Source organism: Sturnus vulgaris, chromosome 9, assembly GCF_052056855.1.
Source record: "Sturnus vulgaris isolate bStuVul1 chromosome 9, bStuVul1.hap1, whole genome shotgun sequence".
NCBI classification, from domain to species: domain Eukaryota; kingdom Metazoa; phylum Chordata; class Aves; order Passeriformes; family Sturnidae; genus Sturnus; species Sturnus vulgaris.
The window spans coordinates 24,474,752-24,489,008 of NC_142251.1; the positions used below are offsets into that span (position 1 = coordinate 24,474,752).

Here is a 14,257-nt window from a genome sequence, read left to right on the forward strand (position 1 = left end):
AAAGCCCTTGCAGGGGTTGTGGTGATGGTGCCATAAATAGGGAGGGCTCAGGTGTTATCACACAGCAAAGTAAGATGAGAGAGTGTTGCATTCCAGAGAGCTGCCTGTCAGAAAGCAAAGTGAAATGATTTCTGGGAAGAATGTCCTGAGTTTTTTTATTTTTGGTTTTAAACGTAACAGCGTTTTTTGTAAACCTGAGCACTTAGACTTTGCTTCTCTTTTAGCCAAGGGGAAGTGAGAAGAAAAAATTTACAGAAAACATGAAATTTTTAGTTTTTATTTCAGCATCTTTTAAAACCGGTTGTAGAATCCTAGAATAGTTTGGGTTGGGAAGGACCCCATCTCATTCTATGTGCTGCCATGGGAAGGACATCTTCCACTAGCCCAGGTTGCTCCAAGCCCAGTCCAGCCTGGCCTTGGACAGAAACTGGTTGCTCTTGATGAACCAGACACAGTGGTTCTGTCCTTGCTCTTTTTTAGCTTCAAGCTCTCACAATGACATTCTGGATTTAGCCTTTGGAGTTTTGAGGATGTCAACTTCACCTGGATGCAGTAAAGGTTTTTTATGAGCACTGACATATGTATTAAATGATGCACTGGAGATAGAAAATAGTGGCTCTCTGTCATGTAATTTTTAATTATAAAACATGCAACTGAAGAGAAACAAAAGTCAAGAGAGAAGAATCCGGTTATTATTTCTGGGACGGATGCTTCTCTGCTGTTGCTGTCCTGAGGATGTTTTTTACAGTGGGATAAAGGCACCTTTAAATAGTCTGTTTAAAGTGTAATTGGTAAGTGTTCAGCTACAGTATTATAATTCAGTTGCATATAATTTGCATATAACATGGGGATGGAAAAATACAGTAACAGTGACTGAAGGATTTATGGTGTTTTGGTGCATATTGCTCTGGACGCTGATTTTCCTGAGCCTGGGTTTATCAGTTGTCTGGCAGTGGATGATTTACAGGTGCTATAAATGACACCAGAACTTACAATTGTGTTGTTTTGAGTTAACTGCTGTTCCAGGACTTAGTTAAATGGTTTTTCTTACAAAAAACATTGAGTCAGCTTCCAGCCATGGGCTCCTTGCACAGCCATGACCATCCCAGGCGTGGGTTTAGGAGGGAGGTGCACAGTCTGCAGGACCTTGCACAGGCACTGGTTTATACCTGGGGCCCTGGAGCTGCACTGTTTCAAAGCTGGGTTTGTGTAATGCAGGCACATTGCACAGTTGACTCTCCCATTTTCCTTTTTTTTCCTCCTTCTTTTTAATATCCAGTTCAGTGTTTTTGAATTTAGTCTCAGTATTGCTTTCCTAACATCATAAAACTGTATCTAAGAGAGCAAGCCTGATTCAGCCTTTATAAACTTAGCTCTTTTAATAATTTTAAAAAGGAATCCTCCTCCCTTGACCCTAAAAGGGGGAGAGAAAGCCCATAAAGATGTTGCAGAATTGACTCTCAGGAAAGCAGCTGCTATTTTCATGTGCAGAAAGCTAAATGTGGGAGTAAAGGGGCCTTTGAGCTCGGCAGTGTCCAGCTGCTGGATGGCTGCCTTTTATCATGGCATGCAGCTGTGCCCAAGTGTCTGTCCTGGACAGTGCAATGGTCCTGCTGGACATGGACACCTCCAGTGACTGCAGTTAGTCCTTGCTGGACACGAGGAGGGAAATAACAACAAAACAAAAGGAGCAAAATATAAATGGAGTTGAAGCAACACTGCATCACTTCCCAAATTAATAAACGTGACAGGGTTAAAACAACTCTAGAGACAAGTCCTTGGGGAAGATCATAAAACCTTGACAGCTTTTTAGAGAGGCTTTCAGAAATACTGAACTGAAGCTGTGCTGTTGAATCATAGAATCCCAGAACGGTTTGTGTTGGAAGGGACCTTAAAGCTCATCTCATTCCATGCCTTGCCATGGGCAGGGACACCTTCCACTAGACCAGGTTGCTCAGAAGCCCATCCAGCCTGGCCCTGGACACTTGAATATAAACACCTTTGAAATGTGATGGTTTTAATGTAGTTTCTGACCAAATTATCAGCAGGTCAAAGAATGTAAAGTTGAAAGGCTGTTGAAGGTGTTAGCAATTCTTTGTGGCTGTGTGAGTAGGTCACAGAGGTACCTGTGACACTGTGTAATAACTGACAGTATATATTAACTAAGGCCCTGATGTGTGGACATTGAATTGGAAAAGGAGCAGTATTTGAACATTTGAATGATAAAGTAATTGTAAGGAGAATCCTTGTGGGCAGAAGAAGAAGGACTCAAAACAACTCAAAGAAGGTCAGCTCAGTTGATCCTCATGAAAAAGAGCTTGGAGTACAGTGGAAGAACTTGGAAAATACCTCTGAGACAGTGTTGTCCTCCAGATGATGAAAACAGTATGATGGGTGAGATTTTCACTTTGCTGTAGGTGTTGTCCTCTGCTCTCCAGGTGTGAGTGAGGTGCCAGTGTGGTCCATCCTGGGGGATGCATTTACACTCGCAGAGCCAGCCCCTGCTCAGTCCCTCCTTTGGCCAGCCGAGCAGACTGTGCACTCGTGTTGTCCTTGCTTTCCAAAGTTGTCTTAGTCTTTTGCAATCCGTATTTCTGATTTCTTCAGGGGCCTTGTATTATTTTGTTCCACTCTCACAAGTTGAACAATGTTGCATTAACTTTTCTTCCCATGAGTTTTTCTTCATGACAAAACTGCACGAGCATCTGCAGAGTTTCAGTGTGTTTGGATGCCTGCTCTGGCCTATTTTGACCTGGGTTTTCCACATGAATTATGATCCTGTAGTCATTTGTATTGTTCTGACAGTACAATTCGTTAAAAAAATCCTATTACATTTCAATTCCTGCTGATTGTATTCAATAGTCTTTGGAAGCCTTTTCAATTATTTATAATACATTTTTTCTCCACTCCTACAGCTGAGTAGAATGTGTATTTTTCCCTGCTCTGTATGGGTTTTCTCCTTGCTTTGACTGCTGTGAGGCTGTTTCCAGCTGGGCTTCCCCTCCCCATTCATGTGTTGATTTGGCAGGAAAATGCCAGTGTGATCAGGCCAGGCGGCTGTGAGGGAGCGTGGGACAACACTCCATTTGTCCTGGGCTTTCAGGATTATTTCCTCCAGCCTGGCCCTGCTCAGTGATGCACTTTCACCACTGCAGGACCACAAGGCAGCAGTTCATGTCCCTGCATCCAGAAGCTGCCCAGTCCCACAGCTGGACTGACAGGTGTTCCCCTGCTCCTTCCTCGATGGGTTACATTCTGTGTGCTGCCTGAAGGGAGTTGGAAGCAGGACTCAAAATAGTTTTGGGTGGTTCCTGGTTTCCAGGTCAGCTCCAGTTTCAGTTTTTGGGGGTGAACAGCACAGATAAGTTCATACCCTTCACTGTTCCTGCAGGGATGTGGAGGCACACACACACTCTGCAAGGATGACTTGTATTATTTAATGCCTTCTGCAGTCCCTGCAGCCGTGCTGTGCATGCAGGGATCACTGGCCTGGTGTTTGCATGCATTGGTGCTGAATGGTGCTGAACCCAATATTGAGCTCAGTATCTAACAGACCTTTCCAAAAGGTGTATTGTCCAAAAGGATGCTGTGTCCCTCTTCTTCAGGTCTGCAGGGGTTTTGCTGAGCTGGGCTTCATGGGTGAGGTGTAAATGCTGTCAGGATGGTTCTTAAACCTCTTTATGTACCAAAAATTGCCTTATCATTACTATTCTGCATGGTATTTGGTTTAAATAAATTCAAGTGATATCCAGGAAAAGTTTACACCACGAAACAGAAAGTTGTGCTTTATACACAATTGGTTTTAAATGGTGGCTTTTGAGTTCAAACAGGTGCTTAAACTGTGGCTCAAAGCTGAAGAGCACTATACAGGTGTATGAAATGCAGAATAGAACTCAGCTCCCTATACACAGAAAATTGTCACGGTCGCTTTTGGGAAATGTAACATTAAGTCAAAATACAGAGACAGCTACCAGCTGGAATAAGCTGTAGGTAGTTGAAAAAAGATAGGAACTAGTTTCTGTGTTTTAAATTCTAGTGAGGTCTGTTGCTGACTTGGCTGCTCCTTGTCATCAGTGGGAGGAGAGGTCTGCAGCCCTCCCTGCTCCTGTTCTGATCCAGAACTGATCCAGTTCTGCCCTAGCTGGTTGTGTGTGTGAGTTATAACTGTGTTAACATGAACTGAAAACACTGCAATTGGTTTTGGCTAGTCTGCTGCTCATTTATTTGTATCATAGGCTGAAACGTGGTTTAGATGTTACTCTGTGTATATCTAGGCTTGGTTATGGATGCATCCATTCAACATCTCACCATGGAACTGGAACTAATGATGTTCTAAGACTTTATTTTTTAAATAAAAAAAGCCCAAAGCTGAGACTGGAGTAAACTCCTAAATCTGTGTTGAAGGAAATGTTTTTGCTTCCATCAGGGATGTCCAGAAGCTGAGTACTTCATGGGGAGGTGGGATGAAAGTAGGGAATGGATCACAGCAGGTTTTACAGGAGCAGAACCCTGTTCTCTCTCACCTCTGTTTTTCCAGCTCCCTGTTGTGGGCTGGAGGTTTCTGAAGCTGTGCTGCTCAGAGCACAGCCTGCTTTCTCAGCTCCCCTCCCAGCTGGGGATTCTCAGGGATAACCTGTGGGATAGGGTGTGAGACTGAATAACATAGGGCTCTTGGATCAAACCATACCAGCACAAACATTCAGGTACCGTGGCCTTCAGCACCAAAAATCCTGTGTTCTGCTCCTTGATGCTGAGGAGTTATCCTGCAGAGCAGGAGGGAGCAGTCAGTAGTGTCATTTTGGGAATACAGGTTGCAGTGTACATCCCTTTCATTCCTGCTTGTGCCATTTCCTTGGGACTACGGTTAGGAAACAATAAAAAAAATCCCCAGTAGAAATAGTGAACCCTAGGCAGTTGTTCAGAAGAGCTAAGAGTGAAGTGAGCTGCTTTGTTAACTCTTATCCTGAATTTTACTTGCTGATTTTTAGCGAAATTTCAGCTGCTGGTTCAGCCATGGAATGGGTGCCTGTGCTGGGATTGCTCCTCAGCAGCCTGGATGAGTCACCTCCTGTGGTTTTGAGCAGCATCTCTGCACTTACTCTGTCATTTAAGTGTTATCAGGTTAGTGAAGAAAGATTTCTTATTTCTCCAGCTCATCTGCAAGAAGAGGAGGCCCCTTGAAACTGCTCCATCCCCTAATTGCACAGCAGCAGCAGACGTGCATATGGCAAATGTTTCCTTGCTGACACATTAGCAGCAGGTCCCCAGCATCTCAGCCCCTTGGCTTCTGCATAGCTCAGTTGCTGTGTGTTAAGTTTATCCTCAGTGGCACATAAAGTAGCTCCTGTTGTAGCTCTTAGGGTGAAAAATGCCTTGGAAGCGAGGTGGGGAGCAGGCTGTGGGCTCTGTGTGGATGCAGGGACATCCAGCCACCCCTCTCCAGCTTGCAGCTGTGTTCCTCTTCCTCTGTGGGCAGCAGTTTGGCCCAAAAATGCTGTTTGGCCAAGCTTGCCAGGATGCCAGGAAAGGGCTCCAGGTGGAAGCTGGGAGCTCACAGCATAACTGGAGAGTGTATATTCAAAGCAGAGTCAAAGCAGCTTCCCTAGGTGAGGTGGGGTAAATCTGTGCTGGATTTTTGAGCAGAGAGCTGAATTGCTGCTGTGTATGTATTCATCATTCACTGATGGAGCTGGAGATGCCAGGGTCTGTCATCCCATTTGTGGGTATTTTTAAGGATTTTCTAGGGAATAACCAGTCAGCTGATTGTGGGGCTTTTTGTTGTAGAGCTGTTATGAAAATCAGTGGGTCTAAAGGGAGGTGAGACCCCTGGAAATGTGCAAATTAGAGATAATTGCATTAGGACCCATCTCAGTGTGGTTATTTCTTCCTTCATGGTGGCACTCAGGTTAAGAAGTAGTTTGGGAAGGAAATCAAAGTGTGAAAGAACAAGAAATGAAGATTAGGCATTCAAGTCTTAAAATTATAGGTCTTCACTACCACACTAGTGGGTGGTATTAGATGCTTTTCCTGTTGAAATAAAGAAGTATGTGCTTCACATTTTTAGGAGAGACTTGTTAAACCACTGCTTTTTTCTGGGAGAGGGGCAGTCCTTAAAAGAGCTCAGCTCCAGGCCAGAGTCAGTGTTGACATTTGGAGATGCATCCCCCAGCCCTGGTGGGGAAAAGGAGAGGAATTCAGGGGAACAAGACTGTTTTTTCAGTGTGGTAATTATCACTCAAGGTTTTCCTCCAAAGCAGTGGGTCTTGTTGATGAAGTTGCTGCAGCTTCTACATGAATTATTTTAGTCTGATTTGACATGATGGTTGTGAATGCCTAGGTGTAATGGTTGCATCTTTGAATTATTTTATTCAGGCAGAGCAAGGGGAGTGGGTCTTCAGAAGGGAGATGATGCTCAGACCTGTGCTTAGAGCCTACTAAATATTGTATAAATCTCTGTTCCTGTAGCTCAGGGCCTTTTACTGTGTCCTGCTCAGTAAAGCACATCTTACTCTTAAACCATGAAGACAGAAATAAAATTAAATAGGAAAGCTTATTGCTTGCTTTTTTTTTTCTACTTTAGAGGTGCTTAAGCTACCTTCCCATTACGGTAAGTGCTGGAGATTATTCTTAGATATGCAGGAAAGCCATGCACTGAAAATTGAACCTGGCTTTTCTGTCTAGTGTCTCACATCACATCAGCCTGAGGTACCACCAGCAGCACTGCATTTTCAAAATCTCTTTGGAAATAAATCACAAAACAATCTTTGTTTCATGAAACTGGAGGTTCAGGAAGTGACCTCAAGCCACCAAAAGTCAGTGGAAGGGTCTTGTTGCCTTTAATCAGATCCCTCATGGTGGTTGCTGGTGGGTTTTTAGATAAATGGTGTTGATTGTGCTCTTTTTTAGTGGGGGGCAAGGTAATGACTTCAAACTGCCAGAGGGCAGGGTTGGGTGGGATACTGGGAAGAAATTCCTCCCTGTGAGGGTGGGGAGGCCCTGGCACAGGGTGCCCAGAGAAGCTGTGGCTGTCCCTGGATCCCTGGCAGTGCCCAAGGCCAGGCTGGATGGGGCTTGGGGCAGCCTGGGACATCTGCCATGGCAGGAATAGGATGGTGTGGGCTTTAAGGTCCCTTCCAGCCCAAACCATTCCATGGCTCTGTGAACATCTGTCATGTCCTTCTGACAACCACAGCAATCGCTGCTGTAAAAGCAGGAAATACTTTGGTGTTCTCTGCATATTGTTGTATAATCTTACTTTTTATGGAAAGTTTGTTTTTTTTTTTTATTTTCCTCTGCAAAGCATTGAGGATAATCTTTGGAAATCTGGACAAGCTCTGGTACCACTGCTGGTTTGGAGGAGGTTGTGCAGATGAAATATGTTTGAAAAGTTTGGGTTCTCACCTGAAACATCTCTGTGTGCAAGCTAAAACAAATATTCTGCAGTGTTGCCAGCCAGTTAAATCTCATCTATCTTCAAAATTTTATCTATTAATTCTTGTAGAAAGAGGGAGGAAAGAAATTAAATATTAGAAGTACATTCTGTAATGGTGGTGGCGATCTCTGTATCTCTACTCCTAAAGTATTTGAGGGTAAGAGAAATTCAGAATGAAATGTAATTAATTTTCTTTGGAAACAGTGAAAAGGGTAAGTTGTATGACTGACATCTCATGTGCTGCTGGGCCTTTCACACTGATTTCACTTTAACTCCACCCCGTGTGAATGAAGAGGATGATTGCAATGCAATTCCCTTTCCCTTCCATATTTGTATTTTACTCTATGGTGTTTGAAATCTTTTTCCATGGATTTACTGGTGGTATGTCTCCTTAAGAGTCTGAGGAAGGAGAAGATGCTCCTGAGAAGTATCATGTTGCTGTTGAGAGCTTTTCTGTTTGGAAGTCACTTGTTGCTTTAATATATCAAAACCCTGTGTATTGGATCGTCAGAAATGCTGATTGCAAGCAAAAGAAAAGAAAATCAGCTAATTTTGCTGATGAAAAAGGTGATCTAAGCCTCAGCAGAGCAAAGGCTGTCCTGTGTTAAGCTGATAATAGGAATTTGTGGAATTAATTCAAACCAGGCTCTCCCTGCTGAGAAAAACCAGGTAGATGATCTTCTCTGTAAGGCTGGGTATTTTTGGCTGTCAGGTTGCAGTATCCCTGTGTCCTTTTGGGAAAGGGATTTGTGCTGAGTGCAGCTTCCCAGGAGAGAGCACAGGTGAGGCTGTGGGGCTGGTTCCACGTGTCAGTGCTGATTTAGTGTCAAGCCATGGTGTCCTTCCCTGTGCTCCTGGTTTTCCAGCATGGAGCTGATTCCCTCCCCTCTCAGGCAGTCACTGCTGTGCTCCCCTGGCTCTCTGGGACAGCCTGTGTCCAGGAGGAGGCTGGAATGTGTAATAAACACAGGACTTGTGCATCACAGGGGCAAACAATTCACAGCAGGACAGAAAATGTTTCATTTCCTGGCTGTTTGTACCAGTGATGAGGGAAGCATGTTCTGTCCATGGCTCCCAAGCAACAGAAGATATTACCACTGGAAGATGTTGCTCCAGATGTTTGCACCTCTCATTCTGCTGTTCATTTAGCCCTGTTCATTTAGCAAGTCAGTGGGTTAATTTTCAATTTAACTGCGCTATTCATGCCAATTTGAATAATTTGAAGAAGGAGAAAGAGACCTCACATGAACTTTTTTTTTTAGTATTTTTTTCCTTTCCTCCTTAGGCCATTGGTGCACTTCAAAGGCAAAAATGATACCTCTTTGGCTCCAGAATTGCCTTTTGGCTGTTGAATAAAACCCAAAAAGCAGTTATTTTGGTGGAGGGTAGCTGAGAAAAAGAGGTGTCACAGTGGAGAAGTCCCAGGTGCTAACTACCAGCAGCCTGTGTGCAGGACAAATTTGGAATTAATTCCTGCTTTCTTCTTTTTGGGAAAAGAAAAATTAATTGGGACTCAAGCAGGCCTATTTCTTACAGGAAAGAAATGTAATTAATAGCAATAAGTTAAATCCTCAAGTTCTGCCTGGAACAGGTTGTTTCATAGGAAAAGCTAGCGTGGTTTTTCTTTGTAGCTTAAGGGTTTTTCATGAAACTCGTTGCTTTGATCCCTTGAGCATTGCGAAATTTTAACCTGATTTCCTGTGTGGTCAACACAGAAAGAAACTTGCAGATGTATCTGCAACCTGAAGATGATGAAAGATCAGTTATCTCAATGCAATAAAGATGAAAACAAATACACCTGTTGTAATAGAAGAATTAGCATGCATTTGTTGTAAAACATTGCAAGTCCTCCATTTGTATGAAGTGTTTGTGGAAGCAAAATGTGTTTTGTCAAGGATGCAGCCTTTGACCATCAGAAATAAGAGGTGAGGCCGTAATGAGTGGATTAACAGAGTGTTGAAAGAGTTGGTAAAAGAAAAAACACATCATAAACATTGCTGAGAAGAAAGAAGAAAGGAGTTGCTTCAAGTTTCCAAAGGTATTTTTTATTCTAAGAGTTGAGCTCCCCCATTTTTAGCTCAGAAGAAACCTGGGGTACAAAGAACAGCATCTGAGAGTGTCTCTAGTGTTCTTCTGACCCTCGTGCAAGATGTTAATCCTCAACCTGCTGCATTTCACTTGGGGGTGGTGTAGACACTTTTGATCTGCCTGAGAGATTTTTCACACTAGTGTTTTGCAGTTTGGAGCCTGCAAATTGCCTCTCAAATCTTGATAATTAGTGATGGTGGGTGGTGAACATGAACTGCAAATGGTTTGAGGCTTTCTGCTTTTTATTTTTGGCTTCTGAAAATCTGTGTGCCCCCAAAATGCTGTGAAAGACAAAAGGGAAAATTACATTTGTGCAGAAGTGGGGGAGGAGGAGGAGGAACGGATGTGTTGTTCTGCTGCCATGTGAAGTGCTGTGCTTCACATCCCCAAAGCTTTGCCAGGCATCCCACTGAGTGAGGACCAGCACCTCTGTTCTGGGTGATTTCCAGACCTCATCTCTGTGGGCTCTGGTCCTCAGGCAGGGGAGGTTTCCCAGGCTGGAGAGCATCATGCTGCCCTGTACCTCAGATTTCATCCCCTGTGAAATTAATGCTGCTTTACCCTGTGCTGTCCCTGGGTTCTGTGGCTCACAGCACTGTGTTAACAGCAGTCCAAGGAACATGCCTGCAAGTGTGTCACACTCACCTTGGAGGTCATTTTTCAGTAGCTTTCTCAGCCCAGTTTATGGGCACCAGGAGAAGTTTGCCTCCATAACCCAGCTATTAATTGTATGGCTTTTTCAGGTGCTGCTGTGATTGTGGTTCTTTAATGTAAAAGGTGAAATTTCCAGTTCTTGTAGCCCCATCTGTTTCCTTTAATCACAGCATGCCTTCAAACGTGACCATATTTTTAGAGGTTGATGTGTGCTCCCAAAATGCTGCAGGAGAGATTTGACTGTGGATATTTTTTTCCTTTTCTCCCCCAAGGAGCTTTATCTTTCTGCATTGCTGTTCTGTATCTCCTTGCTCCTGAATGTTCCTGCAGCTCAGTGGTCCTGGGACCATCACCATCCTGGGCACTAATCAATAACTGAGTATTTTGCAATTTGTTATGCTGCACGTTGGCTGTATAAAGCTTCACAAAAAAATCTCCTTCATAAACCCAACCCACTGCTCCTTTGTGAAATACATTTGGTTTTTATTACTAAGCAGCTGTTTTCCCTTTTGTAAATGGTCCCTGCTGAGAGATGGAAAAAGAAACAGGAAAAATAATTGAAGATGGCAGGAGCATAATTCATTCAACAGGTACTTCTGTGCCTGCAGTTCTGTTGCTCAGAGGTGCTGAGCTGTGGTAGGCAGTAATTCCCCCACAGCAGCCTCCTACCTGGGTCTCACCCAAACACCTCCACATCCTTTCCAGGGTTACATCAAGCTCCTTTTCCATAGCTGGCCACACCCTTTTCCCAGGAATAATACTACTGGTTGTATTTTAAATCAGAAGTCAATGTTTTCAGGCTCTGTCTACCTGGAGGTTCCTGCTTTTTCTGAAATCTGAAGGACTCTGTTGGTCGTATTTACCCCCTCATTTGTTTCAGCTGGTTCATTAAAAGCTCTTGTCTTTAAATTTATGTCCTCTGGGGAAATGAGTCCCCATTTCAGTTCCAGTCCAGGTAGCAGTTCCCTCTCCCAGTCTCCTGTTTCTCCTCCATCTCCCACACCTCTGTGTGTCTTTACCTCTCTCCAGGCACAGCATGGCTGATGCTTTAAATCCCTTTGGATCCTTGTTTCCCCCCAACAGTGAGATGAAGATCTTAGTGCAGGCTGCTACTTGGACACATGAGAGGATGAGCTGTCAGCTGTGACCGTCCCTGAACTGCAAAAACTGGGGAACATCCGTGGCTTTATACTGACTTTTCCTGGAAAATCTAGGTTTTCTTGGGTTGGGGAGGGATGGGAAGTTGTGTAACCCTATAGGGTTAAAAAAATAGCTCCAGACAGGTGTGCTCACTCCCTTCTACTGACAGCATCAATGCCTGGTGTAAGTTGCCCAAAACAGTGGCTGCCCCACCCCTGAGAGTGTCCAAGGCCAGACTGGATGGGGCTTGGAGCAGCCTGGATGGTGTCCATGCCCATGGTAGAGGTTGCAACAAGATGAGCTTAAAATCCCTCCCAAGCCAAGCTTTTCTATGATCCTATAAAATCCTGTGTTTTGGGGTGAGTAATTAGCTTTGTCTAAGGGGAAGGAGAAGGATGGGACAATGAGAAATTCAGGCTCAGGTGTGCATATACAGGAGAAGGAAAAAAGGAGTAGAGCATGTTGGGGCATGTACTGAACATAAAACTCTGCAGGGGTGACAGGGAGCTGCTGGGAACAGGGATTATTAACAGATGCACATTGCATGTTCTGGAAAGCCCTCACCAAGTGGAGAGGAGCACTGCTCTGTGCAGAGAAGGGGGAAGCTGGCTGTGAGGAGTCAGAGGTGGTCCTGCATGCAGGGTCCTTCCCCTTGCTTGGTGAAAGCCCTGGTCTGCCATAGCAGGAATGGAATCACCCTGAGCCCAGCTGCCACATCCTCATGTCTGTGGCTTTGGGGATGGGCAGGAAAATCCCTGTGGAGGCAGAAGCAGAGCCCTCCTAGGCCATGTGCTGGTGTGTCACTGAGCTGCCCTGGCATGCAGCTGGTGTGCTGCCAGTGCTGAGTGCTCAGGGAAAGGAAACTCAGGATTTCCCTTGGGATTACACATTTCTGCTGGAATGGGTACTGCTGTGTCATAGAATGCTTTGGGTTGGAAGGGACCTTGAAGATCATCTTGCTTCAGCTCTCCCTGTCCTAGGTAAGAGTGCTTGTCTGATGTTACACATAAACTCGTGCTCAGCGTGGAGCAAAATAAGCCACAGCCTTGTGTAAAGCACATGCTCAGAAGTAATGAATTAAGAAATTGTGTGTATGATCTTAGGCTATAGCTGAACTAAAAAACTTGGCAAAAGGGGGAATTTCTCACTTTCCTTTAGCTGGTGAAAAGGCAAACCGGGTCATCTCACCAAACTTTGAGGTAGCTTTTGTTCCTGTGCAGAACCATTTAGCAATAAACAGTTCATGAATTTGAATTTCTTTTTAACCTAAAATATTACAGTTCTTGATTCGATTTTTCATTCACCTTTTGTTTTATGTGACATCTGGGCTGTTCGGGGAGTGTTATTCCATCTTAAAATGGGAGTAGTTGTCTTTTTGAGTGGTGGAGGTTTTATGGATTGAGTAGAATAATGAACACGTAGAGAAAAGATAATACAGCTGACTATCGCCTTTCACATCTGGGAACATAAGATATTTAATTGATTTAGAGGGGTTATTTAGTCCGAGCATTTGCAATTAGCAGCTCTTAATCAGTAAAACGCTTTGTAAGGAATCTGCCTTGATGGGTAGATTGGTAAAAGGAGCAGGAGGAGCAGATATTGACGGTTTCTTATCTCCTCTCCCCAAACCCTCTGTGTTCTGTGAGAATAGCTGGCTGGGTGGGAAACACATCTGCACGTTGCTTTCTTCAAGCCATGGCTTAAAGAATCAGGCTGGAAGAGGCTTTGAGCTGTACTGCTGTGCTCTGTCCCAGGGCAGGGTGCAGGTGCCTTTACCATGCCCTGCCTGTCCCACATGTTATGGAATATGGTTTCAGCAGCCTCAGGCCATGGAGCTGTGCCCTTGTGCTCCTCCTGACAAACTCATTTTTTAATCTCCTCGAATCTCCCCCATGTAGAGGGTACTTTGTGTGAATGTTTTCCTCTCTTTGGCTGTGTTTAGGTGAAAGGGACGTGAGATCCCAGCAGGAAGGTGGATTATTTCTGCCAGGATGAGCGAGCGTTGCTAGAGATGATCTGCGGTGCAGCTGGAGCTGTCTGAATGAAGCTATGGGCTGTGCCTCCGCCAAGCATGTGTCTACTGTTCAAAACGAAGAGGAAACTCAGAAGGGCAAGAACTACCAGAACGGAGATGTGTTTGGGGGTGAGTGTTGCAGGATTGTCTTTCTCCCAGCGCCAGGAATGTTCTGGAAGGTGCACGAGGAAGTCTTAACCTCTCACGAAACGTAAAGGAAAATGTGTGTTAAAATACATCACAATGACAGAGAAGTTGGCACATCCAGGGGAGGGTACTGTGACACTTGAAACAGGTGAAATCCTTAGTGAAAAAGTAAAATTTTAAGTGATGTACAATAATACACTGTCTTTACCTCCACAAATCCTGAAATAGTTCAAAGACAAAGAGTTGCACGACCCCCCTCATGTATTCATATGTATGTCTCTCTTTTATATTTGTCATTGGGTACCAACAGAGTTGACTCATTTCCTAAAAATAAATATCTATTCGGTTAGAAAAGTAAATCTTCCCTTCTGTTGTCAATAAAACATTAGTTCTGAAGTCCTGTAGCAAACAGGGTTTGAAGATACAAAGAAACTGTGGTGCTGGGAATGTGGGATGAAAACATCTGTTCCTCTGTGAAGACTGCTCTGTCATCCAGGTCTTGTGCATCAGGAGAGGTAAAGTGATAGGAGATAAAATCACGGTCAGGTTCATGGGGTTTTTTCCCCCCCAGATTCTGTTAGTATACACAAAGTGTTTTTTAGATAAAAGATGTAGATCTTTAAATACAGATTTTAACATTTCCGGAATTATGTGAAATACTGCTCAGAAATGAAATGTCTAGATCTGCCCAGATACCTTCTGAACGTTAAGTCAGCTGTGAATAAGCTGCCTTGGCACTGTTATTCTTAAAGCAGGTGCCTTGGTTCTGAGTACACCAAACC

The 14,257-nt window shown here is 44.1% G+C and overlaps 1 protein-coding gene across 3 annotated transcripts in view; it reads left to right on the forward strand.

Annotated features, from left to right (window-relative positions):
• C9H1orf21 (chromosome 9 C1orf21 homolog) overlaps positions 1-14,257 on the forward strand; it is a 103,201-nt gene that overhangs the window by 29,472 nt on the left and 59,472 nt on the right. For all 3 annotated transcript variants that reach the window (XM_014886727.2, XM_088170179.1, XM_088170180.1), the window contains exon 2: positions 13,257-13,457. In XM_014886727.2, the coding sequence (XP_014742213.1) occupies positions 13,364-13,457 (94 nt within the window). In that variant the 5' untranslated portion in view covers positions 13,257-13,363. The remainder of the gene's footprint in view (positions 1-13,256; positions 13,458-14,257) is intronic.